Source organism: Pristiophorus japonicus, chromosome 13 (genome assembly GCF_044704955.1).
Source record: "Pristiophorus japonicus isolate sPriJap1 chromosome 13, sPriJap1.hap1, whole genome shotgun sequence".
Classification (NCBI taxonomy): domain Eukaryota; kingdom Metazoa; phylum Chordata; class Chondrichthyes; family Pristiophoridae; genus Pristiophorus; species Pristiophorus japonicus.
This window is the reverse complement of record NC_091989.1, coordinates 79,589,715-79,605,746: the sequence shown is the minus strand read 5'-3', so window position 1 is coordinate 79,605,746 and position 16,032 is coordinate 79,589,715. Positions and strand designations below refer to the sequence as shown.

Here is a 16,032-nt window from a genome sequence, read left to right as displayed (position 1 = left end):
ATGACAGGACTGACATATGAAGAAAGATCGGATCGACTAGGTTTAAATTCACTGGAATTTAGAAGAATGAGAGGGGATCTCATAGAAACATATAAAATTCTGACGGGATTGGACAGTTTAGATGCAGGAAGAATGTTCCTGAAGTTGGGGAAGTCCAGAACCAGGGGTCACAGTCTAAGGATAAGGGGTAAGCCATTTAGGACTGAGATGAGGAGAAACTTCTTCACTCAGAGAATTGTGAACCTGTGGAATTCTCTATCACAGAAAGTTGTTGAGGCCAGTTTGTTAGATATATTCAAAAGGGAGTTAGATGTGGCCCTTACGGCTAAAGGGATCGGAGGAGGCGGCCTATAAAAGGCCCATCAGTTGGGAAGCGGCAACAGCGTCGTCTAGGAGGCGCGGCGGGAGTCGGAGGAGGCGGCCTATAAAAGACCCATCAGTCGAGGAGGCCAGCTGGTGCAGGGAGAGAAGACAAAAAGCAAGTAGAAAGAAATCGAAGGGTGACATCACAGCCAAGGGGGTAAGTGATTGGCTGGTGATTGGTGAGTAGTTTTTCTTTTTCTTCTCCTTTATCAGTATGTAACCTTTATCATTGTTGTTGCGAAATTAAGTTAATCTCGGGGTTAAGTTATGGCAGGAGAGCTTGGACAAATGTCATGCTCAACCTGTGCTATGTGGGAACTCAGGGACGCTTCCAGTGTCCCTGACGACTACATGTGCAGGAAGTGTATCCTGCTGCAGCTCCTGACAGACCGCATTGCGGCACTGGAGTTGCGGGTGGATTCACTCTGGAGCATCCACGATACTGAGGATGCCGTGAATAGCACGTTCAGTGAGTTGGTCATACCGCAGGTAAAGGTTACACAGACAGATAGGGAATGGGTGACCAGCAGGAAGAGCAATGGAAGGAAGGTAATGCAAGGGTACCGTGCGGTCATCCCCCTCCAAAACAGATACACCGTTTTGAGTACTGATGGGGGGGATGACTCATCAGGGGAGGACAGCAGCAGCCAAGTTCATGGCACCGTGGGTGACGCTGCTGCACAGAAGGGCAGGAAAAAGAGTGGGAGAGCTATAGTGATAGGAGATTCGATTGTAAATGGAATAGATAGACGTTTCTGCGGCCGCAATCGAGACTCCAGGATGGTATGTTGCCTCCCTGGTGCAAGGGCCAAGGATGTCTCGGAGCGGCTGCAGGACATTTTGGAGGGGGAGGGTGAACAGCCAGTTGTCGTGGTGTATATAGGTATCAACGATATAGGTAAAAAAATGGGATGAGGTCCTACAAGCTGAATTTAGGGAGCTAGGAGAAGTAGGACCTCAAAGGTAGTAATCTCAGGATTGCTACCAGTGCCACGTGCTAGTCAGAGTAGGAATCGGAGGATAGCTCAGATGAATACGTGGCTTGAGGAGTGGTGCAGAAGGAAGGGATTCAAATTCCAGGGACATTGGAATCGGTTCTGGGGGAGATGGGACCAGTACAAACCAGACGGTCTGCACCTGGGCAGGACCGGAACCAATGTCCTTGGGGGAGTGTTTGCTAGTGCTGTTGGGGAGGGGTTAAACTAATATGGAAGGGGGATGGGAACCTATGCAGAGGGAAGTAGAATGGGGGCAGAAGCAAAAGATAGAAAGAAGAAAAGTAAAAGTGGAGGGCAGAGAAACCGAAGGCAAAAATCAAAAAGGGCCACATTACAGCAAAATTCTAAAGGGGAAAAGTGTGTTAAAAAGACAAGCCTGAAGGCTCTGTGCCTCAATGCGAGGAGTATTCGGAATAAGGTGGACGAATTAACTGCGCAGGTAGCAATTAACGAGTATGATATAATTGGCATCACGGAGACATGGCTCCAGGGTGACCAAAGCTGGGAACTCAACATCCAGGGGTATTCAACATTCAGGAAGGATAGACAGAAAGGAAAAGGAGGTGGGGTAACGTTGCTGGTTAAAGAGGAAATTAACGCAATAGTAAGGAAGGACATAAGCTTGGATGATGTGGAATCTGTATGGGTGGAGCTGTCGAATACCAAAGGGCAGAAAGCGCTAGTGGGAGTTGTGTACAGATCACCAAACAGTAGTCGTGAGGTTGGGGATGGCATCAAACAAGAAATTAGGAATGCGTGCAATAAAGGTACAGCAGTTATCATGGGCGACTTTAATCTACATTTAGATTGGGCTAACCAAATTGGTAGCAATACGGTGGAGGAGGATTTCCTGGAGTATATTAGGGATGGTTTTCTGGACCAATATGTCGAGGAACCAACGAAAGGGCTGGCTATCCTAGACTGGGTGATGCGTAATGAGAAAGGACCAATTAGCAATCTTGTTGTGCGAGGCCCCTTGGGGAAGAGTGACCATAATATGGTTGAATTATTTATTAAGATGGAGAGTGACACAGTTAATTCAGAGACTAGGGTCCTGAACTTAAGGAAAGGTAACTTCGATGGTATGAGACGTGAATTGGCTAGAATAGACTGGCGAATGATACTAAAAGGGTTGACGGTGGATAAGCAATGGCAAACATTTAAAGATCACATGGATGAACTTCAACAATTGTACATCCCTGTCTGGAGTAAAAATAAAACGGGGAAGCTGGCTCAACCGTGGTTAACAAGAGAAATTAAGGACAGTGTTAAATCCAAGGAAGAGGCATATAATTTGGCTAGAAAAAGCAGCAAACCTGAGGACTGGGAGAAATTTAGAATTCAGCAGAGGAGGATAAAGGGTTTAATTAGGAGAGGGAAAATAGAGTATGAGAGGAAGCTTGCTGGGCACATAAAAACTGACAGCAATAGCTTCTATAGATATGTGAAGAGAAAAAGATTACTAAAGACAAACGGAGGTCCCTTGCAGTCAGATTCAGGTGAATTTATAATGGGAACCAAAGAAATGGCAGACCAGTTGAACAAATACGTTGGTTCTGTCTTCACGAAGAAAGACACAAATAACCTTCCGGAAATACTAGGGGGACCGAGGGTCTCGTGACAAGGAGGAACTGAAATGCTTATTAGGCGGGAAATTGTGTTAGGAAAATTGATGGGATTGAAGGCCAATAAATCCCCAGGGCCCTGATAGTCTGCATCCCAGAGTACTTAAGGAAGTGGCCATAGAAATAGTGGATGCATTGGTGATCATTTTCCAACAGTCTATTGACTCTGGATCAGTTCCTATGGACTGGAGGGTAGCTAATGTAATACCACTTTTTAAAAAAGGAGGGAGAGAGAAAATGGGTAATTATAGGCCAGCTAGCCTGACATCAGTACTGGGGAAAATGTTAGAATCAATAATTAAAGATGAAATAGCAGCGCATTTGGAAAGCAGTGACAGGATCGGTCCAAGTCAGCATGGATTTATGAAAGGGAAATCATGCTTGACAAATCTTCTAGAATTTTTTGAGGATGTAACTAGTAGAGTGGACAAGGGAGAACCAGTGGATGTGGTGTATTTGGACTTTCAAAAGGCTTTTGACAAGGTCCAACACAAGAGATTGGTGGGCAAAATTAAAGCACATGGTATTGAGGTTAATGTACTGACGTGGATAGAGAACTGGTTGGCAGACAGGAAGCAGAAAGTCGGGATAAATGGGTCCTTTTCAGAATGGCAGGCAGTAACTAGTGGGATGCCGCAAGGTTCAGTGCTGGGACCCCAGCTATTTACAATATACATTAATGATTTAGATGAAGGAATTGAGTGTAATATTTCCAAGTTTGCAGATGACACTAAGCTGGGTACTGGAGTGAGCTGTGAGGAGGATGCTAAGAGGCTGCAGGGTGACTTGGACAGGTTAGGTGAGTGGGCAAATGCATGGCAGATACAGTATAATGTAGATAAATGTGAGGTTATCCACTTTGGTGGCAAAAACACGAAGGCAGAATATTATCTGAATGGCGGCAGGTTAGGAAAAGGGGAGGTGCAATGAGACGTGGGTGTCATGGTACATCAGTCATTGAAAGTTGGCATGCAGGTACAGCAGGCGGTGAAAAAGGCAAATGGTATATTGGCCTTCATAGCTAGGGGATTTGACTATAGGAGAAGGGAGGTCTTACTGCAGTTGTACAGGGCCTTAGTGAGCCTCACCTGGAATATTGTGTTCAGTTTTGCTCTCCTAATCTGAGGAAGGACGTTCTTGCTAATGAGGGAGTGCAGCGAAGGTTCACCAGACTGATTCCTGGGATGGCAGGACTGACATATGAGGAGAGACTGGATCGACTGGGCCTGTATTCATTGGAGTTTAGAAGGATGAGAGGGGATCTCATAGAAACATATAAAATTCTGACGTGATTGGACAGGTTAGATGCAGGAAGAATGTTCCTGATGTTGGGGATTTCCAGAACGAGGGGACACAGGATAAGGTCTAAGGATAAGGGATAAGCAATTTAGGACTGAGATGAGGGGAAACTTCTTCACTCAAGAGAGTTGTTAACCTATGGAATTCCCTTCCGCAGAGAGTTGTTGATGCCAATTCATTGGATATATTCAAGAGGGAGTTAGATATGGCCCTTACGGGTAAAGGGATCAAGGGGCATGGAGAGAAAGCAGGAAAGGGGTACTGAGGTGAATGATCTGCCACGATCTTATTGAATGGTGGTGCAGGCTCGAAGGGCTGAATGGACTACTCCTGCACCTATTTTCTATGTTTCTATACAAGGGGGGTGTGAAGAAGAACTTTTTTACGCAGCAAGTGGTAATGACCTGGATCTCGCTGCCTACGAGGGTGGTGGAAGTGGAGATGATCAATGATTTCACAATTGGATAGGGACTTGAGGGAAATAAACTTGCAGGGCTACGGGGATAGAGCGGGGGAATGGGACTGACTGCATTGCTCTGCAAAGAGCCGGCATGGTCTCAATGGGCTGAATGGCCTCCTTCTGTTCCGTATTGACTCTGTGATATCCTTCTCTGCACCGAATTTTCATGCTCACCAATGTCCTAACTTTTACATTGTGTTTATGCTGCTAGATTACCTCAATTTGCTAGGAATAGATTGCAAAATCACCCTTTATAGATTTCCCAGTCTATCCGTGGCAAATTGAAGTCACCCATAACAAATGTATCTATTCCTCTCTATGCTTTGCTTATTTAACTACAAACTTCTTGATCCAATCCTTTTCCCTAACGTACCTGTCTATTAACAGATGCCCAAAAATCAGTTTCCTCCCATTCATAAAGTCTCTAATCATTACCAAAGGTTTTCGATGTTTTTTACACTTGGACTAGACAGGTTCATCCCTGCTAGGCTACAAGCCCTGTCTATGGAGCTCCATCTTTGTTAGGCTATACTTTCTCCCGCATCACATCCAATAATTGTCTATTACATATATGCTATGCAGAGAAGCAGAAGATTATTAGGAAGACTTTGTCTGAATAATAGCACAAACCTCATTTGCAGCTCTGATCGCAACCCATGCCAGCATTTTACATTTTGAAGGCTGCCTCAAAATGTATTGTAATATTTCTATCAGTCTTCCTTGGCCGGTAATCTTGTTAAAAAACAAAGTCATTAAAATTTAACAAATTGTTTGCTTAAGTTTGTCGAACTATGTGTCTCTAAACATAGAACAATGAATTTTTGAATCTGTAAGAAACCAGGTTATTGTGATGAATAAGTGCATAAATTGTTTGAAGGATCTCGATAATGAAATAGATTAGCAAGCTCTTCTTTCACCTCTGGGAACTGTCATATTCAGCCAATATTGACCGAATGAAAGTCTCCTCTTAGCTGACTGCAGGATTTACATGAAATGAGCTTGGGGAGTGCCAGTCCAGGTCCTCTTGGCATGTACCACAATGGAGACTGGACCCTAATTTGAATAATGACACTGAATTGTCAAACAGACAGAAAAGTGGAAACAGAGTTAACGTGAAAGATCAATGCCAAATGCTGCCTGACCTGCAGAGTGTTTCTAGCATTTTCTTTTATTTTAGCTTTCAAATATCCACAGTACTTTGCTTCTCTTTAAGGAAAGTGGAAATGTCACTGTGGTACAGAAGGGATGCATTTTAAAGTTTTTAAAGTCAGATTATTGAAACGGCCATACAGAGCTAACTTTGCCTTGCACCTGACCTGGGAATGCTTACAACCAACAGTGCACACCAGAAATGGGAAACTGTTTTACTCCTCAGAGTAGAAACATTTCTTGCCTTGATAAGCACAGGAAAAAATACATGAGGGCTGTTATTGCACTGCAAAGATCAGGGATATTTGTGTTTTAGCACATTTAGATATATTTACGCCATTACTGCACTAAACTCTGGTTTCCTCGATCTTTTTAACAGTGCAAACCTTACACCTATTGGGGCACATTTGCATTAAGGGGACAGCAACTTCACATACTAACTACAGACCTTTAAAAATGTGTTCCTTCACATTTTTTATCACTGACCCCTGCACTTTATTTTGCCTTCGTGCTTCTGTTTCATCCCAGAAAAAAACTTCTCTTGGGATCCTTGACTTGGACCCCCAAACCCACATTCAGATCAATTTCTGACAATGGATGGCTTTCCTCATGAACCTACCACTCCATGCCATCATAATAGAGGAGAGATTGCAACAGCAGTGTGCTGCGGGCAAGGAAATCTGGCAACATGACAGACGGCAACTCATCTGGGACGATCCTCCCCGATGTGTGTACATACTGCGCCAGCCTTATGAGGACCTTAACAAGGAGCTGTCTATCTGATAGCTGCACCTCCAAGGATGCCATTGGGCATTTCTGTCAGCTTCACCGTGAACATTTTCAAACTGGCCCCACTGCCACAACTATCTGTTCTATCTGTGGTAATTAAAGTAACAACAACCCTCAACTGTTTCAGCTCTGGATCCTTCCAGGCTGCGACAGGGATCTGTATATTAACCAGGGAGCTGCCAGGTGACGGACACCCTTCACAGAGGAACCAAATTCCTCCACTTCAGCATCATTCTCAGGTAGCAGAGGCACAGAGTCAGGGACTTCCTAGGGTGCATGGGTGGCATATACATGGTCCTGAAGGTGCCAACCAAGCAGCTCATGACACATGAATAGGAAGGGGTTCCATTACCAGGTCATGCAGCTCGTATCTTATGCAAGCCAAGCCGTAACCTCCCTTGCCACTGCATGGGGCATTAGGCGGCAGATTCTTCATTGACTGCTGGACTGCAGTGGCAGCATTTCAGCCATACCTTTTTCTATGCTTCTTACCAGATGACACCAAAGCAGCTCTGTTTGGCCCAGCAGGACCTTGCAAGGACACCTTTGTTAAGAAGTCCAAACCTACTGTCTGTTTCCTCACTTACTGTAATGTTCATAAATAACAAATCACAAGACAAATGCCCAGAGTATTAGAAAGCAAACATTTCTGTTCTGTTCATGGGGTTTAACATTGTATGAGTGAGGATAAGGCTTCAGTTAAGCAGTGTATGGCAACTGGTGTTCTCACACAGGTCGAGGCCTACACGCTGCTCCCGAGGCTGCTCGCCGCTCCTTTTATGGCCCCGACCTGCCGCGCAGCGTGGAGGCCCCGACCTGCGTGAGAACACCAGGGGCAGGTCGAGGCCATAAAAGAAGCAGCGAGCGGCCTCAGGAGCAGCGTGGAGACATACTACTTCAGGGAGCAGCGCGAGCTGGTGCAGGAAGGCAACGACAGCAAAGAATGACGTCATCAAGGTCGAGGTCGGTGATTGGAGCGTGGGCATACAGCAGGAGCGGCAAGGTCAGGGCGAAGGAGCAGCGAGAGACTGTAGAGGGATGTGATCAGGGCCCAGGAGAGACGCGAGTTCGGGGCCAGGGATCCAGGGGCAGCACGAGCCAGCCCACACTGTGATATGTGTGCACACTAGGTCCGTGCAGCAGAGCAGGTCTCCAGTCGTCTTGGATAACCATTGCCACTGGACCAAGACCTAGCTCTTGTCAAGCCCGTGTGATGGCTGGTGTTCAACGGCCACCCCACGTTAAAAAAATCTACGCACAAGCATCTTCCATCCTTCAGATGTAGTTCAGGACCTGGAATATTAGGTTCTTCATTGAAACACCTGTGAACTCATCCTTTTTTGGCGTAAAAGCAAGTCATCCTCGCTTCAAGGGACTGCCTGTGATGATGATGATGATGTATGGCAACTGTAATGGGACAAGAGAAGTGAGCGCTGTGGGGGTGTTATGATGTTCGAGTCGAAGAAGAAGTTTTGGGGTTGTGCAAGGTGTGTGTTAGAGGAGTTGTAGGCGCTCTTACCCAGAATGTAGTGTGAAGGGTTAATAAGTGTGTGTTGCTTTGAGAGCGAAGACCAAGATCAGTCGACATCTCACCTACATTAACAGGTAATCCACATTTATAGGAATAATGCTACACCATAGGCATTTTATCTAAATCTCTTGTTTATACTGCCAAACATAGTGATAATTACTGTGTTCTCACCTTTTTTTTAGGCTGTTTCGGAACTAAAATTAGTCTTGATTTCATTAATCCTGACTGTTTGTTATCTGCATTTGTGTCATTTCTCAAATTATTTTCTATTTCTCTCTCATCCTCATCAAGGTAGAAGTATAACAAAACAAGTTCCAAATATGACTGTCTCATCAACCTATAAGATAAAAAAAAAGATCCTTTTTGTGTTAGTTATTCTTCATTTTAAAAACAATGGCTGAATTCTTCTCCTGTTGGCAGGTTAGTAGTGGGACAGGACTTCTGCCCGTCCACATCATTCCACCACTAAGCCACTCAACATTCCTCCCAGGGTTCTCATTATTAATGCAGGTAATACCGTTCCTCATTGGCTTACTGCTGCTAGGAAGGAGGGAAATGCAGTGGATAGCAGCCTTTGGAAAATCATCACCTATTTAAAAGGAGACATCACTTTTTCAGCAGCAGAACACACATTTGCATGATGTTGGAAGAATGAGCAGTTTCAGGGGAAGCCAGCAATAGAAAAGGTTCCCAGATTCTCTTATACATTTATGGAAGTTCTGCTGGCTGAAGGGTAAAATGTGCTCGACTATGAGGCACAAAAGGCAGGAATCACCACAAGAAGGTGGTTCAGACTGTATGGAGAGGTTCCTGCAGCAACCTCCAGTACCCCAAGAACTGCCACAAAGTGAAGGATGTGGTTTATTGACCTCACAAAGGTGGCTAGCACAAGTCAAGGTACTGTTCCCAGTCCATATGTGTCAATGATAGAAGCTTCTCTCATATCCTTACCTTTCATATTTTTCTGTATTCACCTGGGTGTCAGAGCAACTCACGTATGCAAAGAGAAACGTCTGCAAACACTCGAGCATCATCTTAACATACAACCACTCTGTGAACTTGCATTGCCTGCCATAAGTTGCTCTGCTAGTCTTGAAGGAAAGTTAATTTAAAAGGACAATGTACCTGCACCACATATCATTCATGGGGTGCGTGCACTGACATTGGGAAAACGGACGTGACCATGCATCTTTCTTTAACTCTGGCCCAGAATTCACGTTCAGTATATCTCCTTCAAAATTGACCGCAACTTTGGAATTGCCGCATGTGCTAAATCCTGAACAAGTTCCGACTCCACATTGGCTTCGCTGCAAGTTTCACCTATCCATTGAAATCAACGTGCTGGTGAAAAGTTGGGTTGATTGCCCATCTATTGTGCATTAATTACCCTGAATATTTTTATGGCTGGTGCAAACAGATGCAGGAGCCTGAGTGTTTCTAGCATTTTCTGATTATAAATTTACTGGCCAGACACAAAGCTCTTTTCATCTTTCCCGATGAGTTTTTGAACCCAGAAATTAAGCACAGTAAACACCAGCAGTAGGCACTCAAAAGATTGGAGATATTGGTTTAAGGGCAAAGTTTTTGTGTGCCGATTATTTCTCAACATATTACAATTTTAAAAATCTACTGATTTATCGAAACATTTTGTACTGGGGTTTGCTATTTTATGGGCACAATTCACATAATGGAGCATCTAATCTAATATTGAGTAGATAAGAACCATATATCTAACAAATGTAGTATTATTTACACATAGCTATGATTGATGTTTGATCAAATGTATATCTGGTCAAACTAAAATATACATACCTACCTTTTTAAATTCCTTCAACCAGCATTTCCAATTAAGAGTGGCTATTAAACACTATGTAGATTGTAAATATATGCCAGTGGAAGATTTCTGTCTTCTATTGGCATATATTTACAATAGTAATCTCTTCTGCTTCCTGATTGGCTATGAGTCAGGAAGTGAATGTAGCACCACCCCACGTGATCCCAGGTTCGCAAAATATCGACGGTACACCCCTGGCATCTTTCATTTTTTGCCTGGGGGCGGGGGTTGCATTTTGTGTCAGCTTTACGGGAGGCCTACAGTGTTTGTTGGTCAGTAAATCAATAGGTGAAACCTTGAACAAGCTTTTCACTCAGAACAGAACGCCTACACAAAACTGCTTCAATAGATGTTAAGAGTTTATAAAGTGTGTAGGGAGTGCTGCTGGATACTTGCAAGGCCTCGGATGGTAAAGGAAGGTCTCTGACAAGATAGAAAATACTCAGCAGGGCAGGCAACTTCTGTGGAGAGAGAAACAGAGTTCACTTCTCATGTCGAGATGCTGCATGACCAGCTGAGTATTTCCAGCATTTTATGCTGTCATTTCAGATTTACAACATCCGCTCGCAGAGCAAAGAGGAAGAAGCCGAGGAGAAGGAAACAGAAGAAGAGGAAGCAGAAGAGGAGGAAGCAGAAGGAAGGATGCAACCCAGACAGTCCCTTTGTGGCTGGGTTATCCAGGATAGAATCATCTGCCTGCGGTCCCAGTGACCACAACCCCAATAACCTTTCAACATGAGTCCCACACCGTACTGTGTTACTGATCATCGCTGATGCAAAAACAACCATGAATATACTTATTGACCTTGGCATCAAACAGCAGTAGGAGAGGCTGATGTCTTTTTACTACAATTTTAACTTCATTAGGGTAAGTAGGCAGTTGTGTATGTGCACATAATGCTCTGTCATGCATCAACAGGAAGGATTAAACCACTTTTAATGTTCAAGTGGTCAGTGACCAATCCATGATCATCGCGGGTACTATCCAGGGATAACTCACTGAGCTCGAAATTGTCCTTCGCCCCGATTGGGGGCAGTAACTTTCCGGGGCCTGGATTTCCCGCGCCTGGCACGGAGGTCCAGCCCCGACGCAGAATTGGGCCATACGCCCCTCAAAGGAGGCGGAGCGCTGTCTCTGGCACTCTGCTTCCTTTGAGGGATGCTCCCGGGGCAGTAGCGTGGCGTTGAGTCCAGCGGCGCGTGGAGTAGCCAGCGCTACGCGGATGCACCACGTAGCGCTGATGCACTATAACGCCCCTCTCCTTCCATTAAAGCGGAGCACAGCTGCGCATTCTGCAGGCCCTTTGGTGGCTACCACTGGGTCACCAGGGATGTGAGCATCCGGGCTAGCAGCACAGCACCCAAAACAGAGTGCCAGGCTGCATGATGGCGGCCCAGCCAACGCAAGGGCTGCCATTGTCGGGCCAACTCAAGAGTAGGCCAACAAATAAAGATAGAAATATAGAAACAAAGAAAATAGATGCAGGAGTAGGCCATTCAGCCCTTCGAGCCTGCACCGCCATTCAATAAGATCATGGCTGATCATTCACCTCAGTACCCCTTACCTGCCTTCTCTCCATACCCCTTGATCCCCTTAGCCATAAGGGCCATTTCTAACTCTCTCTTGAATATATCCAATGAACTGGCATCAACAATTCTCTGTGGCAGGGAATTCCATATGTTAACAACTCTCTGAGTGAAGAAATTTCTCCTCAACTCAGTCCTAAATGGCCTATCCCTTATCCTAAGACTATGTCCCCTGGTTCTGGACTTCCTCAACATCAGGAACATTCTTCCCGCATCTAACCTGTCCAGTCCCATCAGAATCTTATACGTTTCTATGAGATCCCCTCTCATCCTTCTAAACGCCAGGGAATAAAGACCCAGTTGATCCAGTCTCTCCTCATATGACAGTCCAGCCATCCCTGGAATCAGTCTGGTGAACCTTCGCCGCACTCCCTCATTAGCAAGAACGTCCTTCCGCAGATTAGGAGAGCAAAACTGAACACAATATTCCAGGTGAGGCCTCACTAAGGCCCTGTACAACTGTAGTAAGACCTCCCTGCTCCTATAGTCAAATCCCCTAGCTATGAAGGCCAACATACCATTTGCCTTCTTCACCGCCTGCTGTACTTGCATGCCCACTTTCAGTGACTGATGAACCATGACACCCAGTTCTTGTTGCACCTCCCCTTTTCCTAATCTGCCGCCATTCAGATAATATTCTGCCTTCGTGTTTTTGCCCTCAAAATGGATAACCTCACATTTATCCACATTATACTGCATCTGCCATGCATTTGCCCACTCACCTAACCTGTCCAAGTCACCCTGCAGCCTCTTAGCGTCCTCCTCACAGCTCACACCGCCACGCAGTTTAGTATCATCTGCAAACTTGGAGATATTACACTCAATTCCTTCATCTAAATCGTTAATGTATATTGCAAAGAGCTGGGGTCCCAGCACTGAGCCCTGCGGCACTCCACTAGTCACTGCCTGCCATTCTGAAAAGGACCCGTTTATCCCGACTCTCTGCTTCCTGTCTGCCAACCAGTTCTCTATCCGCGTCAGTACATTACCCCCAATACCATGAGCTTTGATTTTGCACACCAATCTCTTGTCCGGGACCTTGTCAAAAGCCTTTTGAAAGTCCAAATACACCACATCCACTGGCTCTCCCTTGTCCACTCTGCTAGTTACATCCTCAAAAAATTACAGAAGATTTGTCAAGCATGATTTCCCTTTCATAAATCCATGCTGACTTGGACCGATCCTGTCACTGCTTTCCAAATGCGCTGCTATTTCATCCTTAATGATTGATTCCAACATTTTCCCCACCACTGATATCAGGCTAACCAGTCTATAATTACCCGTTTTCTTTGTCCCTCCTTTTTTTAAAAGTGGTGTTGCATTAGCTACCCTCCAGTCCATAGGAACTGATCCAGAGTCAATAGACTGTTGGAAAATGATCACCAATGCATCCACTATTTCTAGGGCCACTTCCTTAAGTACTCTGGATGCAGACTATCAAGGCCCTGGGGATTTATCGGCCTTCAATCCCATCAATTTCCTTAACACAATTTCCCGTCTAATAAGGATATCCTTCAGTTCCTCCTTCTCACTAGACCCATTGTCCCCTTGTACATTCGGAAGGTTATTTGTATCTTCTTCGTGAAGACAGGACCGAAGAATTTGTTTAATTGGTCTGCCATTTCTTTGTTCCCCATTATAAATTCACCTGAATCCAACTGCAAGGGACCTACGTTTGTCTTCACTAATCTTTTTCTGTTCACATATTTATAGTAGCTTTTGCAGTCAGTTTTTATGTTCCCTGCAAGCTTCCTCTCATACTCTATTTTCCCCCTCTTAATTAAACCCTTAGTCCCCCCTCTGCTGAATTCTAAATTTCTCCCTGTCTTCAGGTTTGTTGCTTTTTCTAGCCAATTTATATGCCTCTTCCTTGGCTTTAACACTATCCTTAATTTCCCTTGTTAGCCATGGTTGAGCCACCTTCCCCGTTTTATTTTTACTCCAGACAGGGATGTACAATTGCTGAAGTTCATCCATGTGATCTTTAAATGTTTGCCATTGCTTATCCACCGTCAACCCTTTAAGTATCCTTTGCCAGTCTATTCTAGCCAATTCAAGCCTCATATCGTTGAAGTTACCTTTCCTTAAGTTCAGGACTCTAGTTTCCGAATTAACTGTGTCACTCTCCATCTTAATAAAGAATTCTACCATATTATGGTCACTCTTCCCCAAGGAGCCTCACACAACAAGATTGCTAATTAGTCCCTTCTCATTACACATCACCCAGTCTAGGGTGGCCAGCTCTCTTGTTGGTTCCTCGACATATTGGTCTAGAAAACCATCCCTAATACACTCCAGGAAATCCTCCTCCACCGCATTGCTACCAGTTTGGTTAGCCCAATCAATATGTAGATTAAAGTCGCCCATGATAACTGCTGTACCTTTATTGCACACATCCCTTACTTCTTGTTTGATGCTGTCCCCAACCTCACTACTACTGTTTGGTGGTCTGTACACAACTCCCACTAACATTTTCTGCCCTTTGGAATTCTGCAGCTCCACCCATACCGATTCCACATCATCCTGCCTAATGTCCCTCCTTACTATTGCATTAATTTCCTCTTTAACCAGCAATGCTACCCCGCCTCCTTTTCCTCTCTGCCTATCCTTCTGGCCCCTTAAGGATCAGCGGCCCTTTAAGGATCATCCTGGTGGCGGATGTCCACCAGCTTCGCGACCTGCGGGGGCAGAAAGTGGTCGCTGCAGAGCAGTGAGGGGTTGGCGTACATGGCAATGGCGATATCGCCAGTTGCGCGCCAGCCTGGGGCGCTAATCCCCGGGCATGGCGGTGCCGGGACAGCGCCCCCGAACCTGCGGGGCAATTTCCTGGGAGGCACTATCGACCCCCTCCCCTGGGCAAAATTGCCATTGTGTCCCAATAGTGCCCCCCGAGGCGCTAACGGGTCTATAAAAAGAGGTAATTTCGCCCCCACTATTCCTACATTCTCAGGGATTCATGCATGACAGAAATGTTCCAAGTGGAAAAAAGGTTGCAATAGTTAACACCATGGAAACCATGAGTAGTACATATAGGTACTGTACTCTCTATAATATACATACACCTGGCAAGTAAAGAATTACATCAAGGCATAAGAGAAGATGCACAATATGCCTCTGATAGTGTTATGAAAATTATTATGTGAACAATATCACTGTGTATGGTGGGTCTCACCATGAAGAGCTGCAGGAAGCCATGGAGGATGAGGGTTAAAACACGGCACAGGAGCCACCTGCAGCAAAGCAGCCATTGCAGGGAGACTGGTGCATTAGATGCTCATTGATGATCTCCTCACACAATGAGCCCTGCACATTACACATGAAATAGTTAGCAGAATAGATTTATATACTGGACTGTCTATTATAATTTGCATTACTGGTGAATGTCTTTTTGATGACCAGGATTGTCTTTGGTGGATAAGTGAAATGCTCAGAAGCTGAGACCATCGAACTGAAGCTGTATGGGGCACTCATCAAGTGCTACATTCAGTTCTTGTCACTGATGTACAAGGGAAACAGTGGAGCCCTGAAGGTAGTGCAGAGAAGGGCCTTCTGCACTAAAAGGGCTTATTTGCCACACCATAAACCTATCACCAATTGTCAAGACAGCATCATTGCTGAATCTGGCTTTTTCTTAAGGTGTTCTTTCCTCCTCACTAAACAATTTTCGTTATTTCATAGCTGGATTAATAGAAAATACATGCCTCATTGGCTCATTAACATGGTTAAGCAGATTTGTTACAGGGGCATTCTGATTGTCTCTTCATTATAATGAATCTGATGTTGTAGCAATCGTAGTGTTCAAAATAGCACATTTCTAAAAGTGCATTAAGAAGCAGTGCAAAAAGAACAATCTTTGAGCGGCCACCAAGCCCATCCCAAATTCTAGGCATAGGGCTATTTAACTAATGCAGGAAGATCAAGAAGTTTGGATCAGGTAGAAGAATTTATTAAAACAATCGCATCCACTGAAGCCATGCCTCCTTTCAACGTACATAGTTCCCAATGGACCTATCGGTGATGCTCTGGGTTTCCACAACACAAACTGGGCAGGCAAAACAAGTGCCCCTCAGCCCAGAATGCTGCTATAAAGTAACGGGCCGAGCAGAAGTACTGCCACTCCAAGAGTGCAATTTCCTAGGTGTTTTGTACGTAAATAAACAGACTAACTAACTGTGTCCTTTATAGCAACTCCCAAAATGGTGTCACAAAACCAGCAAGAACCAGAATGTTTACAGCAACTGTGAATAGCTCCCTCAGGGTCCGAATGCCTGTCTAATGAGAGTTCGTGTAACAATAAATAGACCATGAACACAACACTTGGCACTTTAAGATGGGCAGAAGCCTGGTTGCACCCTAAATTGCTGCTCCCACATCACATGGCTGTGCATTTCCATACA

The 16,032-nt window shown here is 44.9% G+C and overlaps 1 protein-coding gene across 8 annotated transcripts in view; it reads right to left on the bottom strand.

The window, feature by feature from the left end:
* cfap54 (cilia and flagella associated protein 54) overlaps window positions 1-16,032 on the bottom strand; it is a 724,932-nt gene that overhangs the window by 74,457 nt on the left and 634,443 nt on the right. For all 8 annotated transcript variants that reach the window (XM_070897703.1, XM_070897704.1, XM_070897705.1 and 5 more), the window contains 2 exons: window positions 8,386-8,551; window positions 5,376-5,477 (listed from right to left, as the gene is read on the bottom strand). In XM_070897703.1, the coding sequence (XP_070753804.1) occupies window positions 5,376-5,477; window positions 8,386-8,551 (268 nt within the window). The remainder of the gene's footprint in view (window positions 1-5,375; window positions 5,478-8,385; window positions 8,552-16,032) is intronic.